This window comes from Ornithodoros turicata, unplaced genomic scaffold (assembly GCF_037126465.1).
Source record: "Ornithodoros turicata isolate Travis unplaced genomic scaffold, ASM3712646v1 Chromosome15, whole genome shotgun sequence".
NCBI lineage: Eukaryota > Metazoa > Arthropoda > Arachnida > Ixodida > Argasidae > Ornithodoros > Ornithodoros turicata.
Genome location: NW_026999318.1, coordinates 3,659,568 through 3,678,736, shown reverse-complemented (window position 1 = coordinate 3,678,736; position 19,169 = coordinate 3,659,568). Strand labels below are relative to the sequence as shown.

The following is a 19,169-nucleotide window of genomic DNA, read 5'->3' as shown; positions in this document are numbered from 1 at the left end:
TCCCCTACCGGCGCTGTGCAAAATGTTGGGTAGGAAAGGGTGCGTATCCTCGCTTGCTTTGACTACACGATTTGACTGCGTTGCGGCTATTGCTGCTCTACTTGGCCTTAGAAATTTAGGAATAGCTAAAGTTGCTGATTGTTGTTATGACACGGTTTCTGGCCCATGAACTTTCTGGACAAATTTTTGGACAAAGTAGTGCTGTCAAAGGGTCAAGTCTGTGAATGCACATAATTCGGCTAGTGCTGAAGATTTCGCGCGGCATTGTCGCACTCGCAACGTGTGCTGGCTTGGAATCATGCCAAAATCCCTGACTTTTGCGAAATTCTATTTCCACACGCACGTAATCTCAGTAGTTGTCGGTTTCCACAATTGTTATGTTGTGGTCGAACGGTTATGGTATTGTTATGGTTGGGGGGGGTGGGGGTAGATAAGTAGAGTTAAAACACGTGGAGAGGTAGGTCACAGCTACGTTGCTCACTGAGTTTGCATAAAGTATTCACAAACCGTACAGGTGATAATAAATTTAGATTACAATTGCCATGGATACTGAGCTGGCGTTTCCTTTGCCTGGTGGCTCTCTGGCATCAACGAAACTATGTCTCTGAGAGTTCATTGCACAGCTTTAATAGTATACCCTGCAGAAACGTTTGAAACGAAAATGAAATTTCGAAAATACAGAACTACACAGCAGTTTTTAAACATTATTTCATTGAACAGTAGACATGACTGCACCTTTAGCTTAATAATTACGTAAGGTCTCTTTAGGTTGCAGTTTAGAAAGCCCTGTAATGAGAGGGGTGGATTTCTGCGTATTTTGTTGCACACTTAATAGTGAGTTTCAGTATAACGTACCCTGTCACCTTTGCGCACGTAAGGGACAGCGTTGGTGGTTCGCACGCGCAAGACATAAGCAGGGCTTTGCGCATTGCGCAAAATCAAGACGCTATCCCTTACGTATACGCAAAAGCGACAGCGTACGGTATGCTAAAACTCACTATTATCTATTAGCGGTTTTTCCTATAAGTATGATCGTGTAGTACCGCAATTTCACCTCTCCCTCGTATTCCACAAGGAATGTATCGAAAGAGAACACCAACCCATCCGTCAGAAACCAGGAAAACTAAAGATCCACCGCAAAAAAATAAAAAAAGAAGGAGAGAAAGGAAACCGTTAAAACCAGCAACCGTAAAAATGTCAAACCCACGGAAGAAATTTGGAGTATTCGGCTCCTTTTTAATTTCGGCGAGGTTTGTCTGGCTAGAGTCATGCCTAGCAAGCTCGTCGCGTCTCGTACATGTTTCATTACAAAAAATTACGAACGCGCAGTGTAACTTTGTCTAACCTAGTGGAAAACCTCCCCACTTCATCATCACAATATATATGTTGTTGTTGTTGTCTAACCTAGACCCACTAAATAAAGGTGCGCTGTACTGAGCGAGTGTAATAAGCTTCGCTTTAGTGGATACAATTTAGCGAGACAAATCTAACCGAAGGAAAGCAGGAGACCCGCACTGAAGCTAGTACTCAAATGTTAACACGTGGCTCGTAGAGGGCGCTCCAGCTGCTGGAGAAACTCTACTGCAAGGAGCGGATATGTTCCTGTACCATGTTCATATTTTTGTAACCTGAAGTGCAGTCTCGTGCACGAAAGTCTTGTTACCATGTGTAAATAAATAAGTTGCTCCTACCGTTTAATATCCCTCTTTGATCTACTCATCACCGGCAACTTGACATCGCCTATTTTTCTGTCGTCGTAAGGACAAATGCCGTAGACCGCATGCATCTATGTGGCGTAGTTCTTTTATTAAAATTCAATGACGTGTTTTGTGGGACACCCTGTATACAAATATGGCAACTTAAAAGTGTTATGACTATTAACGTCTAGGACATATACATGAATGTATATAAGGATTTGGAATCAACGACAGCTTTGGGTAGCATTCATGAAGTGACATGCACAACTATGCATGGAGTCCACCCTAACTGCAGAACTGATCGTTGACACCTAAGGCGTGTGAGTTTACATAAGCCACTTACAAAGCAATGGGTCAGCCACCGTCATGGTGGTTAGGATGAACAACAACATTATTTAAAGTCTAGAACATATCAAAGTTTGTTTTCTTTGTGCGTTTGAAATTAAAGAAGTGAAAGCAAATATATGTACTGACGTCGCATTTAAGAATCGCCAATGCATCGAAAATGGGTCGATCTTCTTTCTTTGCACTCACTCTTGCCCGTGCTGTCTTTGTTCCACAGAAAGTTTACTATACGGCGACAGGTCAGCACGGCTGCGGCCAGTTTTAACACGTTAACGCGCCTTTTACATGAAGACCCCGGGCTCAGAGCGGCATCGTTCCAAAAAAAGAAAAAAGAAACGTCAGCCCCATGCCTGGGAGCAAAAATGAGGGAATCCAACTACCATGAAGCGTCGAAAGGGCGAAACGTCGTGTCATGAAGTAACGGCTACCGAAAGTAGCGGCTGTCGTGAAATGTCATGAAGCGTCGTTCGCTGCTTAACATGCATTCGCGTCTACTGATTGGTAATCTATAATTTCAATGACCTAAAAAACTTAGGCTACGGGAGCAGGCTTGGTTAATTGACTGTTATGTTCCTGCCGAGATTCTGTGAACAACCCAGTGTGTTAGTTAACTACCGCGACACGAGCTACGTGTGTGCTGTAGGAGTCAAACCAAGCTGGTAATTCATGATTATGCTCCTATCGTAACCGCTACTAATCGTGTCTTTCATATCCCGCAAAATCTTTCAAAATCTTGAACGACTGTTGACGCCTTCATGTCCACTTCAAGCACTATACCACACAAACGGAAGTGTGATTTAACATGCCTGTTGTGCTTTATTCCCACCTCTGGCCCCTGAACTGGTTCGGGAACCGAACCGTTTGAAAAAAAAAAAGAAAATAAACCGATTCGAACCATTATAGTTGCCTTCCGGAGCAGAACCGTAACTGAACCTTTATCGTTGAACGTAAACCCGAACCGAACCGATAAACGTTTCGGTCCGACTCTCGGGACAGGACAAGTTTGGTGTTCGGCTGTAATGTTTTGCATTTAGTACCAAATATTTTCTGCTATATCACTGATATCTTGTGCTTGGGATTCGCTTCCCCATAAAAAGAGTGTGTTGCTTCTATATAAAACGTCTATTGACCTTCGCCAATAGTTGTGCGGGCGAATTCAATAAAGAGTTTATAAGCGCTATATGAACTTCCTCTAGAAAGCTTGTTGGGGATTGACCACTGATTTCTTATTGAGGCCTTATCGTGCGACATCTGTAATCACGTGGTTGTAGAACCTCCAGATACCACCAACACAACGCCCTCGTACAATCAAGAAGTGTATAAAGTCTGTTGGGAATTGCCCACTAATTTGTTATTGAGCATTTATTGCGACAGGGTCGATAAATTTTAAATTGAACCTGCGTTGGAAAGTGATGATTATGTCCCTATTGAACCTGTATGCCATGCAAATCATCAATCAATATGAAGGCGACAGGGTATACGTGTAGTGACGGAAAAAAAGTTTGGGGAACACGCTCCGGCGCATTCCTTCCTCAGAGTGACACGGCATCACAGAACGATACCGCACGGACTTACAAATCCGTGATTGGGATACCTCAGCACATGTCTGTAAATCCGTACGGTCCTATTCGCGTGTTTGTCCCACTCCCTGCGTGTCACTCTGAGGAACGAATGCGCCGGAGCGTGTTCCGTATAAGCTTTCGCCCAACACTCAACATAAAAAAATACATGTCATGCTAAAGGAAAAAAGAGATTGTGGTGCAAAATGTTATATGCCTGCCGTGCAGAAACAGCGATTCTGTCTTCCAGCTTTCACGATGTCAGCCTTCGAGCTGAATATTGACACTAAGCTAAAGAACGGCTTGGCAGGTTCAGCTGCGAGGGAAGGCAGATAGCTGTGACCTGAAACCTGTCTCAGACTTTCTCAATTTAAACTCTCCTACTGACTTTTCTCAATGCAAGTTCAATGACGACATATGAGCCTTTTTGCAATACATGTTTGACAGGAATCCTACCAGCTTCCGTGACATAGCGGTTAGGATGGTCGCTTTCCACACCGAGACTGAAAGGTGACGTGGGTTCGAATCGCACTGGCAGACTTTCCATATCATATGTCCTCAGTTCTCCCTGAAGTCGGACCAGGACTCATACTAAGCCCCCTGTCCCCACTCCTTCCATCTGTCCGCGTCCGTTAGGCGTTAACAGCCACAGTTGCTTAGCGGCGATAACGCCGAATAAGACGTAAGAACGCTAAGACGTTTTTGGACAAGAACTCAGTAGAAATACAGTAGCAGCTTTGCGATACAGACTCAATAGGAGCTCTATGGCCTATTACAATGTACGTTCAATAGGGACACACTAATCGTTTTGCAACGCAGCGGCCAATTCCCAACAGACTTTCTACAAGAAGTTCATACAGGGTATATGAATTCCTTATTGATTCTATTAAAGCTTCGTGTTGATGGCTTATAGAGGTTCTACAACCATTTGTCTATAGGTTTCCCACGATAATGGCTCAATAAGTATTGAGTGGCCAAATCCCAAAATTGTTTCTACAGGAAAAGCATACAGCGCTTATAAACTTTTTATCGAATTCCTTTGTACAGCTATTGACAGCTGTCAATAGACATTTTATATATTAGCAATACACTTTTTGATACGGGATGCACATAGCGTCTACTGTGGAGGTGCAAATTGAGGACATTTGTTCCCCATCCCACACATGCTGCACATACATTATTACCTATAGCTGCAGGGTGGGCGGGTGGGAGTTTTGGTTACACACACAGAAGAAGGCGGTCTTGTTATAGGAGGAACGTAATGTGTAGGACGGTATAAAACTACATTGTCTCCATGCACGAAGACCGTGTTCGATGTTGTTGAAAATGAGGGGATACTTCGATCTTGTAGGGGGCTTCTTTGTGAAGATTCATAATAGTACGTAATATCAAATTACCGTTCTATAGGACGTCGATTTCGAGGCTCCCCAACCCAACAGTTTGAGAGTCTTAGGACAGAACATCGAAGCACTTTCGGGTTCCAATGAAATAGGGATCCTCACTACGCGTGCTCAGAACGTAATCTATGTTTCCGTACCGTACGCGTTTCTCGAAAATAACGCGGGTACCCGAACACGCCCTAAAGCGAACAAGTATCGCGAGATGTTGCCGGAGAGCGAGAGCCACAGGAAAGAAGTGGTAAGAGGAAATGCATATCGCCTGGTATAAGCTTAGATATAACAGCGAGATGTAACAGCGAGAATTTCGAACACAAAATGGGCACTGCGCCTGCCGGTGCTCTAAGACTCCGTAAGAGGTTGCCATTGAGCATTACGGAGAACACCGTTTTCGTTGAAGACATGCAAACTAAGGATCACTTATTTCTTTGGATCGTAAACCAGCTTCATCATCCTATTCTGAATCCGCCTACTCAGGTGGAACCGAGCTTGTAATGACGCTGAAATACAACGTCGATCTATGACCGACAAAAATGTTTCCCACTGATGTCACATGGCACAGCAATATGGCTCACGACTTGCAATGAAAGGCATCCAGTTGAGCAGTAGGTGCTCTGTGTCCACCGGCGCTCTGCATTGCGCACAGCCTGGTGAGGAAGTGATCCCTAAAGCAAGCCAATCCCGTCACCACCACCCACCTGCATCCTTGAAGGTACTCTTCATTCGCAATGGGGATCTATCATATGGAGCAGTTGACGTGGCATCCCTCACGCTTGAAGCGGACTAGACAGAGCTGAGGCCAATACGTTTATTCCAACGCTTCGGGGCTAACTGAACGAAGTGCGAAGCACGGGTTCCGTTTTCAAAACTTAGCGAAGCCTGGTGCCAACGGGCGAACAGCAGGCACTTTGGGGCCGGTCGTCGTCGTCCTTCAGGCCACTACCCCTCCACCCCACCCCCCGCTAGAGACAGCGAGGACCTCTCAGCCCAGGTGGTGGTCTTCCGGGGGGCGTAGGGGAAGGCGCAATGGGTGGGGCTCTTGGAGAGCGCGAGACGGCTGGATGGAAGCGCGGGAAGGACGGAAGCACCGAAGCAGCAGATGGGAGACTCTACAAAAGCGAGCTTGAGCCTGTCGACGCTCACGGTGTCGACACTGCCGTTGAAAGAGATATTGAAGGTCTTTCCGCACTGGTAGAGGACGGGGTGCGGGCCGGAGTAAGGTGGAGAGAGCGCCGTCTTCACAGCGTTAGTGCAAAGCAAGAAGTGGGAAGCCGCGTGCAGCTCTTGAGGGGGGTGAGGGTTGCGGTTTGAAGAGGAACGAGTGGTTACGGGGCGAAGTGTCGCAAAAGCATGGTGGAGGCAGTCGAGGAATGACGACAGCTCCAGGGCTTGCGAGCCTGCGCGGAGAATTGAGCAGGGAGAGGGAGGGCGCAGCCGTACTCTCGCAGCACGTACTCGCGCAGCTCGGCTGAACTGCAGCTGAGGACAGGCTCGAGGGCGGCACGAATGCCAAGAAGGGCGAGGGGGAGGTTGTTTACCCAGTGAGCGCGGTCGTCAGCCTTCACGTGACAGTGGAGCCTCTCAACCAGGCCGTTTGTTGCGGGGTGGTCCGAGGAGGTCCGGAGTCGAGAAGTGCCAAGGAGCGCAGTGAAGGAGGCGAACAGGTGGCTCTCGAACTGCCGGCCACAGTCGGTGGCAGTACGAGATGGGACGCCAAAGCGGGACACCCAGGTCGCGAGGAAGATGGAAGCGACGGTCTCTGCTGACTTGTCTTCCATGGCTGCAGCCTTGGGTCACCTGGTGTACCGGTCTACGGCGATTAAGTGGTAGCGGTACCCTGATGAAGAGGGAAGCGGGCCAATGATGTCGAGGTGGACCACGGTGAAGCGGGCATCAGGGGTGGTTAACTTGACGACAGGGCTGAAGGTGCGCTGGTGGACCTTGGAGCGCTGGTAAGCGCGAGGCAACTTCCTACCCAGGCCCGGATGTCGGGTTCATGGAAGGCCACACGAAGCGTTCCGCGATCAGACGTTGGGTAGCCTTGATTCTAGGATGTGCCAGATCGTGAAGCGAAGAGAAGACTGCAGGTCGGGACGCCGAGAGAATGAGTGGGCGGTGGCGACCGCTGGAGACTTCGCAACAAAGCTTCAGCTTGCTGCCAGGAAGAGGAACGTCTTCGAGCTGAAGGCAGGAGTACTCACGCTCCCGACTAGTGCGGAAGTTGTCGTCAGGTGCTTTTGCTGAAGCAAGAGCCTCAGGCGAGGCTGCATCTAAGACAGGAGATAATGACGAAGGGCGGCTCGAGGCGTCGGCAGGGCAGTTTTGCGAGCCCTTGACAGACTGTATGTATGCGCCGAATTCAGCCAGGAAGGCAAGATGCCTAATCTCTCGTGGGGAGTACCTGCTACTGGCGGGTCGAAAGGCGTTGGTCAGCGGCTTATGATCTGTCAAAATGGTGAAATGCGGCCCTCAAGCAAATGCCGGAAATACCGATCAACCAGAAAAAGGCACCGAGAAGCTCTCAGCCGAAGGTGCTGTAGCGTCGTTCAGTCGCCTTGAGACTGTTCGACAAAAAGGCGATGGGGTGCCAAGAGTCGCCGAAGTGCTCCTGGAGCACCAGCACCAACAGCGGAGTTCGAGGCATCGACCATAAGTGTTGTAGGGGCGCCATGCTTGGGATGGAAAAGCAGAGCGGCGTTTGACAGGTCACCCTTATCTTCTCAAAAGTCGATTGAGCTTCAGTGGGCCACGCAGAGGTCTGCACACCACGAGACGACTTGTAGAGAAGGGCCTGCAGAGGCCGAAGGGTGGCGGCGCAGTGGGGTGGAAAACGGCGGTAAAACTTTACCAGCCCGAGAAGCGGCGGAGCTGCCGAACGGGTTGAGGCCGCTTAGAGCTCGAAATTGCTTCAACTTTACTGGCTAGATGAGAAATGCAACTTGGGTGGCGTTGTGGAGGAGGAATTCGTATTTCTGAACGTTGACGACTATGCCGTGGGCAGCCAACCGGGGAACAGGAGCCGGAGATGTTCGGCGTGCTCCTCAGGTGTCGAACTGGCAACGAGCAAATCATCTGTGTACGCGAACACGACCGGAAGGCCACGCGTGACGCAGTCGATGAACCGCTGGAATGTTTGAGCCGCATTTCGTAGCATCCGAGGTAACTCAGGCCAAAGGGCGTCGTGATAGCGGTTTTCTTGATGTCCTCAGAGGCGACAGGGATCCGGTGGTAGGCGTTCATGAGGTCAGTCTTGCTGAATATCGTGGTGCCGTGGAGGTTGACCGTAGAATTTTGCAGCCGAGGTAATGGGTAGCGGTCAGGAACAGTCGCAAGGTTGAGGGAACTGTAGTCGCCGCAAGGGCGCTAATCACCCGTTTTCTTGGCCACCATGTGCAAGGCGGAAGACCAGTTGCTGAAAGAAGGCCTAGCTACAAAGATGGCAATCATGTACTAGAATTCCGCCCTAGCGATCTTGAGCTTTTCAGGGACTAGTCGCGGAGCACGAGCGAAAGCGGATAGCCCGGTGGTGTCGATGTGATGGACCACATGGATGGACACATGGGTGACAGGACGCGTACAGTCAGGTGGCTGAGTAAAAGTGGGGAACTCCCGGAGAACGTCAGCAAACGGGGACGTCATAGATGGCCAGTCGTAGCGGCAACAGAGCCGGTCGGGGAAACTGCAGGCGCAACTTGTACTCGGAGGCTGGTGGCGGTGTCTACGAGCAACTTGCGGGAACCGTCCACAGACCTCTGTTTCTGTGTCGACTAAAAAGCGAGTCTTGCTGACGTGGTCGACAACGTAGAACAGGCGACTTCTGTGGGAGGGGGAATCGAGGAAGCCCTGGTCGCCGTCAGTGTGCCCCTGCCAGGTTTCCCGTCGAGCCGCAAGGCCGCGTGCAAAGTTTAGCGCCGTCTCCGAAACGAGCGTGATACCAGTAGAGAGAGGCCGAGGAAGAATCTGAGCTTGCCACTGAAGACGACCGTCGACGAGCGCGGAAGTGACGGTGACCGGAGCGGCGTCGGCGAGAGACGACTGGAGAACGGGGTCGCCCCTGAGCTTGAGAGAGGGCAGAGACACATTCCTGGACTTCGGAGACGTCCTCAAGGAGCGGGTCTAGCCGAGAGCTCAGCGAGCCTTCAGGCGCGTTGTCAGCATGCTGACGCGCGGCGAACATCCTGAAGAGGCGTCAGCGAGGGAAGCAAAGGCGGGGCCGACGACCTCCATGATCCTGTCCGCCTGTTGAACTAGCTCTTGAAGTGGCAGGCTAGTGACGGAAGCCAAGATCATCTGTGCCGGCTGTGGAAACCGCTGCAGGAAAAGCTCCCGGAGGACATTGGCGTCGAAGGCGAGCCCGCGATCGCAGAGCAAGGCTTCCATGGGGCGAAGAAGCTGGGTTGAGGTGCGGTCGCCAGGCTCCTCGGTCGTCAGCAACAGCTGTAGGCGCTTTCGCTCGGACATGGTGGTCCGTTCAATAATAGCTGACTTGAGCCTTGAGTCATACGCGGGAGAAGACCGAAGGACGTCGGAAACTTCCATAGCGATATCGGGCGGCAGCGCGGCGACGATGTGCCGATACACCGCCAGTTGGGAAGACATGTCTGCCAGCTGCGATAGGGTTTCCGCCTGCATAAACCAAATGCTGGGGTTGCGACGCCAAATGGGCGGAAGACGGACAGCGACATGACCCATGGGGTACGATGGCGGGGGCGGGTCTGCGAAGGTGGGTCGCTTGGGGTCCCGTTGCTGGTCATCGTCGAAGCGAAACGAAAGTCCTGTTGTTCGGTGTCCCACGTCCGGGTCACCAGTGAAGCGGACTAGCCAGAGCTGTCGCGAAGACGTTTGTTTCAATGTTTCGGGGCTAATTGAACGAAGTGCGAAGCACGGGTTCCTTTTACAAAACACAGTGAAGCCTGGCGCCATCGAGCGAATAGCAGGCACGCTGGGGCTGGTCGTGGTCGTCCTCACTTCCCGCCACTACACGCGCAACGAATCAGTTTTTTATCAGTCTGGTTCTAGGGAGAGACCTAGAACAGGATTCGCGTTGGAGGTAGTGAAATATATATTCTGTGTGGGCGTCTAATAAAGAAAGACAAATACCAAACCGCCAGGCACTTCGTCCCCTCGAAAAGCTCGCGCGACCTGGTATCAACTGTAGAAGGATGTCGTATCCTTCAGTTCGTAGCACATGGTGACGATATATCTTACATACAAGAGATCACCACTGGTTCCTTCCAGTGTATAAAGAGGATTAAATGGACGGCCAGGGCACGACTTTATAAGTTTGCACGATGCTAGTGGACGGAGTAAAAAATCGCCCTCAACCGTTCATTCAGACGTGGTTCTCTGTATAACCTACTCTTTTGGAGACAGTCACTGACTAAGATGTTTTCACGCCAACAGTGCTTGGGATCCACTTTCGAAATTAGTTTCCGTAGCGTGCAAGTTCAACCAATAAGAAAAGGTGATGCCGTCAGGGGCCCAGTTCCATTTCAGATTTCTGATTCTCAGGCATCAGCATTTAAAATTCAGAATTTACATCCGTAGTGCTTCGTGGCACATTCGGTCGAATATTACTCACAAGTGTGCCATTTGCCGTACAGCTGTGTCTACGCCATGGTAGTACGTCCCATCGTCCCAGCCGACAGCAACGTTGTATTCAGAGCAGACGCCTCTTTCGTATGCCATGCCTTGAACTGCAAGGAGAATTATGGTGCCTGTTAGCAACGAAATGTCTCAATAACCTTGCAAAAGCAAATACGTTGTAGCTAAACTTTGTCCATGTTGTGGGACTTTATATTCCAAAATAACTTTGTTCTCTGTTTCTGTTCTTTGTTGGACAGCCACCAGTTCAATCGGCCTGTGAACTAGTTTCATTCCATAAACATTCTCATTTCATTCATCAAAGCATGTAATGAGATTAGGCAGTGGTGAAGCACTCTACAAAGTCGTTAGCATATCTTTGTTCGAGTTGTTGTTTGCGAATGAGTGACACCACTGTGGTAGGCAATTCTTTCTTTTACGTCCCTTGCACTGTAATGCATGTCGGAGTGTGTTGGATTATGCAATCGAATGACTGAGCTTCAGGATCGGCATCCTACCTTACTGCCGATTTTAAAGATGTTTGCACGAGAAGTGTTGCTTTTAAATGTGTACAGTGTGAGTTCGTTTTGACATCAATCCACTTGCAGCACGCATGCAGAATGTACACAGAGCTGAAAGTAATAGTTTTGGTACAGTAAATTGCAGTAAGGTATACCGTATTAAATCTTCAAATACGGTAGGCTTCCGTTCAGTACTTCAATAGAAGTCGGGTCCTGAAATCTGGCTTTTATACATGGCTTGTGTGGGGCTTCCCAGGTGTTCGGGACACCTCTGCAATCTTAATTTTTGTACACCAAATAGGGTGTAGTAAGGGAGTATAATCCAAAAGTGCGATAACTCACTCGCTTTAGGGTATTACATTACACCCTAAAGGGAGTGAGTTATCGCACTTCTGGATTACACCCTTAATACACCCTAAGGGTGTAAAAAAATTAAGAGTGTGCTTTCCTATAAAACGAGTCTTCTCCACTCGCGTAAATGCACAACTTGCGCTGTTGAAGCTGATGTTTCGCATCTTCTCCTCGACTGCCGCAGATTCGACGCCCCTCGAGCCACGCTCAGAGGACGCTTACTCGAGCTGCGGTACAGAGACTTTTGTCTGGCCACTCTGCTCGGCCCAATACCACATCCCACACAGCGGTCTGTGGCCAAAGCACTTTCCACGTTCCAAAGCGACGCAGGTCTCATGCAAAGCCTGCGAACTTCACTATACCACCTGTCACCACATTTTTCAGTGCCTGATCCTCGCCTCTCACCCTCACACACATTACTCCCATCTTTTCTTTAAATCTTGTTTGTCTCTAAGGTAGCTTACCATTCTTTGATGTTTTGTTAGTTTATCCTTTGTTTCCCACTTCTATTCTTTTCTTATTATGTTGTTATTATGTTTCAGATTAGCAAGCCGGCATACGGTTTGGCTGAGCTTCGCTCTTCTTCGTTCTAATAAATACCCCCCCCCCCCCCCCCCCAGTTCGCGGAAGAAAAACTTGACCAAGTTGACTGTGAAGAGGCGACTAATATTACCGTATCGTTCTCATAAACACGTTTGCGGATGAGATAGCCTCTTTAAAGCTGCATGAACCAGTTGTGTGTACTCCCCCCCGTCCCCCACTCCTTGCTGTTGTTCTCTCTCAATCTGTCCATGTCTGTACGCCGCTCATAGCTACAGTTGCTTCGCGGCGCTAAGCGGGACTTTAAAAAAAAAGTTGTGAGTACTGCAAAAAAAAAGAGTTATTCTAATTTTGTAGTTTTATTACTATAACCTAACCCTGACGATTCTGACATGCATTTCTTGAGCTTTGCAACCCATATAGGCGAACATGCTGTTACCATACCCCAAGGGAGTTGTGGTATTTAACTCTGTGTACAGGACAAATTATGGTACACAATCTTTAAGATATATACTGCCATCAGTATCGGTTTATTCATAGGAACGTTGACCATTTGTAGATAACCAAAGGATAACTTTTTTTCGTTTTTGTGGTGATTAGCATCTGTGTTGCATGTGCTGTGGTAGGTTACTTTTGCAATTGCACATCGCCAAAATGTGTTTTTGTAACGAATTATGAATTACTTGTAATGTAATATTTCGTTGCATAATATTGTACATTGCTTATACAGTATGGTGTTAAACGCTTTTGTATAAGGAAGTGCTGTACTGTAAGGGGGAAGAGGAGCATCATCAGCGTCATTTTGCTATTTCCTGCCTTAAAATAATAAAATAAAATTCAATTCAATTCAAATTCAGTTCAATGTGTCTTCCACGTCCTATAAGAGTAACTGTAAAATGTACCTCCAATCGAGCTTTCTAGATATTCCTATGTTTCTTCCTGTTTTGTTTTTCACCCACACGTCGTTCCCTCATTTTTCAGAACGAGAAGGATTTGTGCTCCAGCCGAACTTTTTAGTGTGGAGAATGATGTGATTGGGAATCATCTGGAGCGATGTGGCAATTTACTTAAACTGAGAAAATGTTTCTGTTCAGTTCTAACTGGATAATTGTTTAAAGCGTTGCAGTTCTAACTCTCTACATTGTTTAAAACGTTGCAGTTGTGTGTTGTAACTGTAACTTATATGCTGTTTATAGTAACTTACCGCTGCTTTCGCATTTGTTCTTTCTGGATTGCGAGACGTCGCTTTCTGGTATCAGGTATGGCGATGTCGTTTATTCTAATTCACTCTATCTTGTGAAATTTGGTATTTTAGTTTGCAGCGTATTTGTATTATTTTAACAGTTGCAAAGGTTTGAGCACAGCGAAGAGCTCTGCAGAAATACCATTGTCGATTTTGTATGATACATGTACATAATATGTACTCAAGTGTTCCTGAGTATGAACGACACACAAGATGTGGCGTTTTTAAATAATAACAAATGTGCCTACCTAATTCAAAACGCGTCATATTTTCATCGAAGTACTCTGTGATGTTCTGTCGCCTGCAATATTGTCAGAACATTTAAGTGGATTAGAATATGACAAATGTTCTTCCTCCGCGTGCCCAATAAAGTGAAACGGCTGTATTCCTTACTTTGTGATGAGGTATACGGTGTCCGGCGTTGGATAGGTGCCGTTGCTGGTAGCGTTCAAATATTTTTGGAGATTCTCAAGTACATCTTCCCCGTCCACCTGCTTTTCGGGACCGCTTTGCAGTAATTTATTAAATTCTTCTGTACCCTACAAGTCACACAAAGTACGTCTAAGACGCATGCCTTCAATCCTTTCTACAAGCATGCTGTGTGCTTCCTTTATTAGTGATCGTACAGTTCCAGCAAAGTATATTCGGTGTCATGGCATGTTGTGCATTAAGGAAGGGGCTTTTAAGGGAAGACGTGACGGCAGCCTGTGAAGACAAGGTCTTGCAGAACACCGTATCCAGGTGGTTATCAATTATGACTTCTTCTACATGATGCGAACATAGGAAAACCGACCAAAAAGGCTCAAGAGTCATGTCCTTTCGTTTACTAGATTTAGGACAATTCGACCTCTAACACGTTCACGCGACATGTCTTGCGTTGCTTTTGCGTCTTCGTCAAGAAAAGTCAGACATTTCATATTCATTCTAAAACTGAACTGTTTGCTGTGTCAATAGCTCAAATTTGAAAATATTTAGTTTTTCTCAGAACATGCATCCGTACGTCTTGTCCACGTTACGTCTTTATGCGATTAAAGGCAGCTTTAGTTTATAGGTTGAGAGGCTATTGAACGCAGGGTGTACCTCTACCTCTGATGTTATTGAGGTTCCCGCAGTGTTCAGTGCTCTTAGACTACACTACACTACGCTACATCCGAAGTGATTACATTTAACGTGGACGTGGTTCTTGCCTACGTCTTTGGGGCAACTGTTGCCACATGCATCTGTTTGTCTTGTCCAGGTCATATTTTTATGCGATTAAAGGCAGGTTTACTTTACAGGCAGATAGGCTATAGGACGGACTTCAGGCACGAGAAAACCTAGTTTTAGGCGCCTACAAAAAGCGCTGAAAATAACGATTCGGGCACTAAAAGCGCATTATAGGTACTCTGGATTTGTTTTTTTTAATATGTAGCTCGCATGGTGCAAAAACAACGTGAATAAATCAGTTCCCTCCGCAGGAACAATACCGTGGATGGGAGTTGTACCTGTTTTTCTAACCTTTTGCTGCACGAAATGCACAACTTACCCATCCAACTAATGTCAGAAGGCCTCTGGCTATTTCACTGGTTCCGCGACACTTTTCGCAAGGATTTGTCGCAGGCAACATACGGGATATATACGAGACGGACTTCGAGCATAGGAATCTTTAGCTTAACGCGCAAATTTCTTAGTCCTCGAGTGTTTTAAGCTTCCCCTTCTAGATTACGCTTTCTACATTACCACAAGACTCGCAATACCTCGCAAATATGGCGGATCAAGTGTGACCACATAGGCGTCACTTTCGCTCGTGTAACTTGCTGGCACTGATTGCCCGCCAGGAGTGCAGCCTCCTCATGTTGCTAAACTGTAGCAATTGTACCGGACGTGTACCTACCTTCGTACGTCGCAGCACCTCTTTCAGCATTTTACAGTTCGTTAAGTTTGTTGTACGAAAAATACAAAATAAAAACGAACGAAAAAGCTTCGCGGACTCTTTGAGGTGTCAACCCCCAATAACCCTGCCAGTTCTAGACTGCGACAAAACCGTTACGAAACGTGCCTATATTTTATAATCAGGACCCACGAAACAACATCACAATGCTGGAAGGGAGAGAGAGAACTACTAAGCAAGCGACTGCACGGAAGAACCGAAGTAACCGATTACATTCCAGGACATTTGAGATACTGGCTTCTTCAAAGCGACGATGATTTCAAAAACACTTGTACGAGACCGTAGTCAGTTTTGCCTAAATAACGGAGTCTGGCCATCGCTTCAGGGTCATATAAGCATTTTTTTTATGTTTAATCGGACATTAGGCTGCTACGACAAAATAGGCACTAACGCCGGAATAGGTGCTATCAAATCGATACAGGAGGTTCCACAGCATCAAATTCGTGCGCCTGTATTGAAAAGGCACTATTACAACTGCACGAAAAAAAACACACAAAAAAATAGGCATTTGCTTAGGAATCCGGGGTCTAGTACTGAACGCCGTGACGCCCTGACGTTGATGCGCCCGCTTGGCGCCTTCATTCATCATACTCGCGTAACCTCAGATTCTGAAATAATCTTGCCCTGTGCGTTTCAAAGTGGTTTCATACAAGAATAAAGCTGTAACTCTGTGCAGACAATAAGCGTGAGAGCCATTGCATCGGCGAATGGGCTGTAACAATCTCACTCGGCAGAAACTATGATTCGGACAAGTCATGGTCAAGTAACAATTAATGCTCGATCAATCCATGTCGTATGAAGCTTCATTGGACGCAATTATTCATCCCCAAGTGCCAGATAATTAGAAAATTTTATATTTTACTTGGAGTGATTTGGTGTTCTTCACGTCACCTGCATTCGTCGCGCTCGCCGTTCCACATAGGTTCTGCTCCCAGTCGGCACAGTCAGACAAATATATCGAGGAAACAGATCACTGTTCGTGCATGTGGCACGAAGGTATCAAAACCCGAAACTGAAGTAGACGGCAGCAGTCAGCCCACGCAGGGCTACCCGTGGCGTCACGCGAGGTACAGGAGGCCGGAGAGGGAGCTTTCTGAAGTATCGGTTTCGATATAAGCTCACTTTTTTTTTGGGGGGGGGGGGGGGCAGCTATCGAGTCTGATCGCCAAGGTAACTTTAATTATGAAAGATGGAAGTCGCTGAAAAGGTTCCAGAAGGTTCATCCAGAAGATGTGAGATCGAGTCCTACAGCTGGCTAACCTTTTCAGTGACTTCCATCTTTCATCATTAATTTCTTAGGCAGTTGAGGCTTTGTATGTATTTGTCCTTCTGTGTGTTCCAGCCTCAGAACATCAATTTCTGAAGCTAATTTTGTCTGTCATTTCTAGAGACTTTACCGGACTCATTTTCTCAGTCACTACAAGAATTTCGACTTCTCCCGGTGTCTACCTTTAATGTCGTGTTTTCGTGCTCCTGTGGCAGAGGCATAACGTGGCAAAACTCCGAGAGTACTGTTTACATGAACATGAGTTGCGGAGCTTGAACTAATAATTTGGAACAACAAACATTTAAACCTAATCGACGCCCAAACGAAGATACGAAAGAGAGGGCTTTACGAAAAGCCAGCAGTACCGTGGCGGAATTGGACCCTACACCTCTTTTAAGAGAGTTATGGGTTTGAGTCCCGCCACTAGCACTCGCTGACTTTTGTAACCTGCCGTCTTTCAGACTGTTTGCATGAGCTTACCGCAAACACGTTCTAATGCACATGTCTCCACAACTGCGTGCACTGCGCGGGAAAATCCAGAATCCCTACACTACCCTACTCTATCCTAAGACCGGTGCCTATTCTTTTCTTGGAAGGGGGGGGGGGGGCGCACGGCAGATATTCGCGGCCATGAAATTTGACAAAATCCAGGTGCTAAATTTAATGGCCTGGTTGGCGTCTTATGTTGAATTCCAATGGCAGAGTCGGAGCAAGTGGCAGGCTCCGCAGTGGAGCGGCTTGATCTGGCCTAGAGCAAGTGATCCGAATCTGCGACTGGAACACTTCCGCACAACTTGGAGTTTAGCCCTGGGTAATCTCTCTTGGTGGATGGCGGCCAGAGACGGAGGAAGAAGAAGAAGAAGGTACTCATGTTCCATTATAACGCCATGTTTTGCAACATCAAGGTCCTCCTAATCTCCTAACGTTGCCCTGGTAATGTCTGACTTATCGCTTCCTTCATGAAACAAAATCGCCAACGTACGACGCGAAATACTAGTCACGGCGAAGACGCGTTGCGAAGCGGCCATGTTGGCGACGTAGAGACAGGAAATAGGAAGCACGAGCGACAAGTGACACGTCACGTAGAGTTCCGGTTGAATCTGCCTAGTTTGGCGGAGCAGTCTCGGTTGCTCCCTGGAGTGACCTTGGCTCGAACGCCGCTCCAAAGCTGCCATTGGAATACTCCAGAACTGTTCCCAATCTGCCAATCGAACATACTTGCTCTCGGCGGAGCAACAAAACTTGCTCCGGAGGCGCTCCGAATCTGCCATTGGAATTCAACATTAGATTGCCTTTATTGCACCTTATTAAAGCGGTATTGCAGGCGCTTGTGCTGCAAAGCAGTTCAAACGCCAGTAAGCAATGAGCACTTTTTCTCGAGGTTTTCGCATGGCCTTAAAATTCGCGAAAATCAGGAGGCGCTAGCAACCAGAGATTTAGAGTATGTGTTATACGTAGCTCTAACTCGTAACTGTATTGTTGTGACAGACTTTCCTCTCTGCTACTTTGCGCTGTGAATACGAATACCGTTCCTCACCTTTGACCAGTAGACACCAACGAGCCTGAACTTGATCCTGGGTAGAGTGCCGGCAAACCTTAGAGTAACCTAGAGGGCGAGGAATAGACGTTGGGACGTCACGTGGAACCCAGACACAATTTCAAACGCACAAAGCTCTGTCGCCTTCAGCGACCTAACTGTTTAATGAGCAGTTATCAAAATATTTTTTTTAAAAGTCATTTATTATAGTTTGTTATTTTATTATAGTATAGAGAGTACAACCGACAGGAACAATTGCTGCTGCAATGCTTTTGACACGTGCATAATGCGCTCATGTTTGTTGATGTGTCCGTTACAAAGGGCAACCAAAGGCTGGACTTCGAAAAGCAGGTTTGACTAGCTCTCGTCATACGACAACACCTTACACTTCGAGCACATGTTGCTCGACACTCCCGGTGGGCAGATTTTTGCTCTTCCCTAACTCCTATGAACCATACAAAGGACGTGGACGAGGGCATGAAAGCACCCGCTCTGTGATGGTTACTCCTAGGTCATGCAGTAAACTGGGAGGTGGCTGGTTCGAATCCTACCACCGACTCTGTCGCATGGAGTTTTCCCTGTTTTTTTTTTCCGAAGACTTTCCAGACGAATGTCAGCACATTTCAGCCTCAAGTCTGCACGGGACGCATACTAACCCTTCTGTCTCCCATTCCTTCCTGCTGTCCTCTCTCCGTCTCTCCACGTCTGTACGCCGCTAATGGCCTGAGTTGCTTCACGGCGCTAACACGGAACAAAATAAATAAATCATAGTTTTCTGTCCAGTAACCCTCGTAATCGTGATGAGCGCCTGCAGAAACGAATAGAGAATCAGTGTTTTTTGTTGTATTGGCTTCATGGTGGCTTCAGTTGTGGGGAAGCTCGAAGTAATCAGATCAGCTATGTGATAAACGAGATTTAACGTCATTATTTGCTACAGGCTTCGTGCAGCTCCTCAGAAGCGCTGGGTTGTCCTTCAAGGCGCCATCTTTCCTCGTGTACAGCACCGAGCACTGCCGAGGGAGATGCGTACTCTAAAAGAGCTTCCTGTTTTTTTTGTTTTCGTTTATGCCCGCTTACGGACTATGCTAACGCGCTATCTTACGCTATATATTATCACTGACGTAAAAGCGCTAAATTCAAGGCGAGGCAAACGGGCGGAACACACGGCATGGAAGTGCACTTGCACTAAATGTTTATCC

The 19,169-nt window shown here is 47.5% G+C and overlaps 1 protein-coding gene across 1 annotated transcript in view; it reads right to left on the bottom strand.

The window, feature by feature from the left end:
- Window positions 1–19,169, bottom strand: part of LOC135372433 (uncharacterized) — a 119,260-nt gene that overhangs the window by 42,735 nt on the left and 57,356 nt on the right. Inside the window, exons 6-9 of the mRNA XM_064606044.1 lie at window positions 17,971–18,039; window positions 13,630–13,775; window positions 13,485–13,537; window positions 10,580–10,694 (exon numbers count right to left, since the gene is read on the bottom strand). Of these exons, the coding sequence (XP_064462114.1) occupies window positions 10,580–10,694; window positions 13,485–13,537; window positions 13,630–13,775; window positions 17,971–18,039 (383 nt within the window). The remainder of the gene's footprint in view (window positions 1–10,579; window positions 10,695–13,484; window positions 13,538–13,629; window positions 13,776–17,970; window positions 18,040–19,169) is intronic.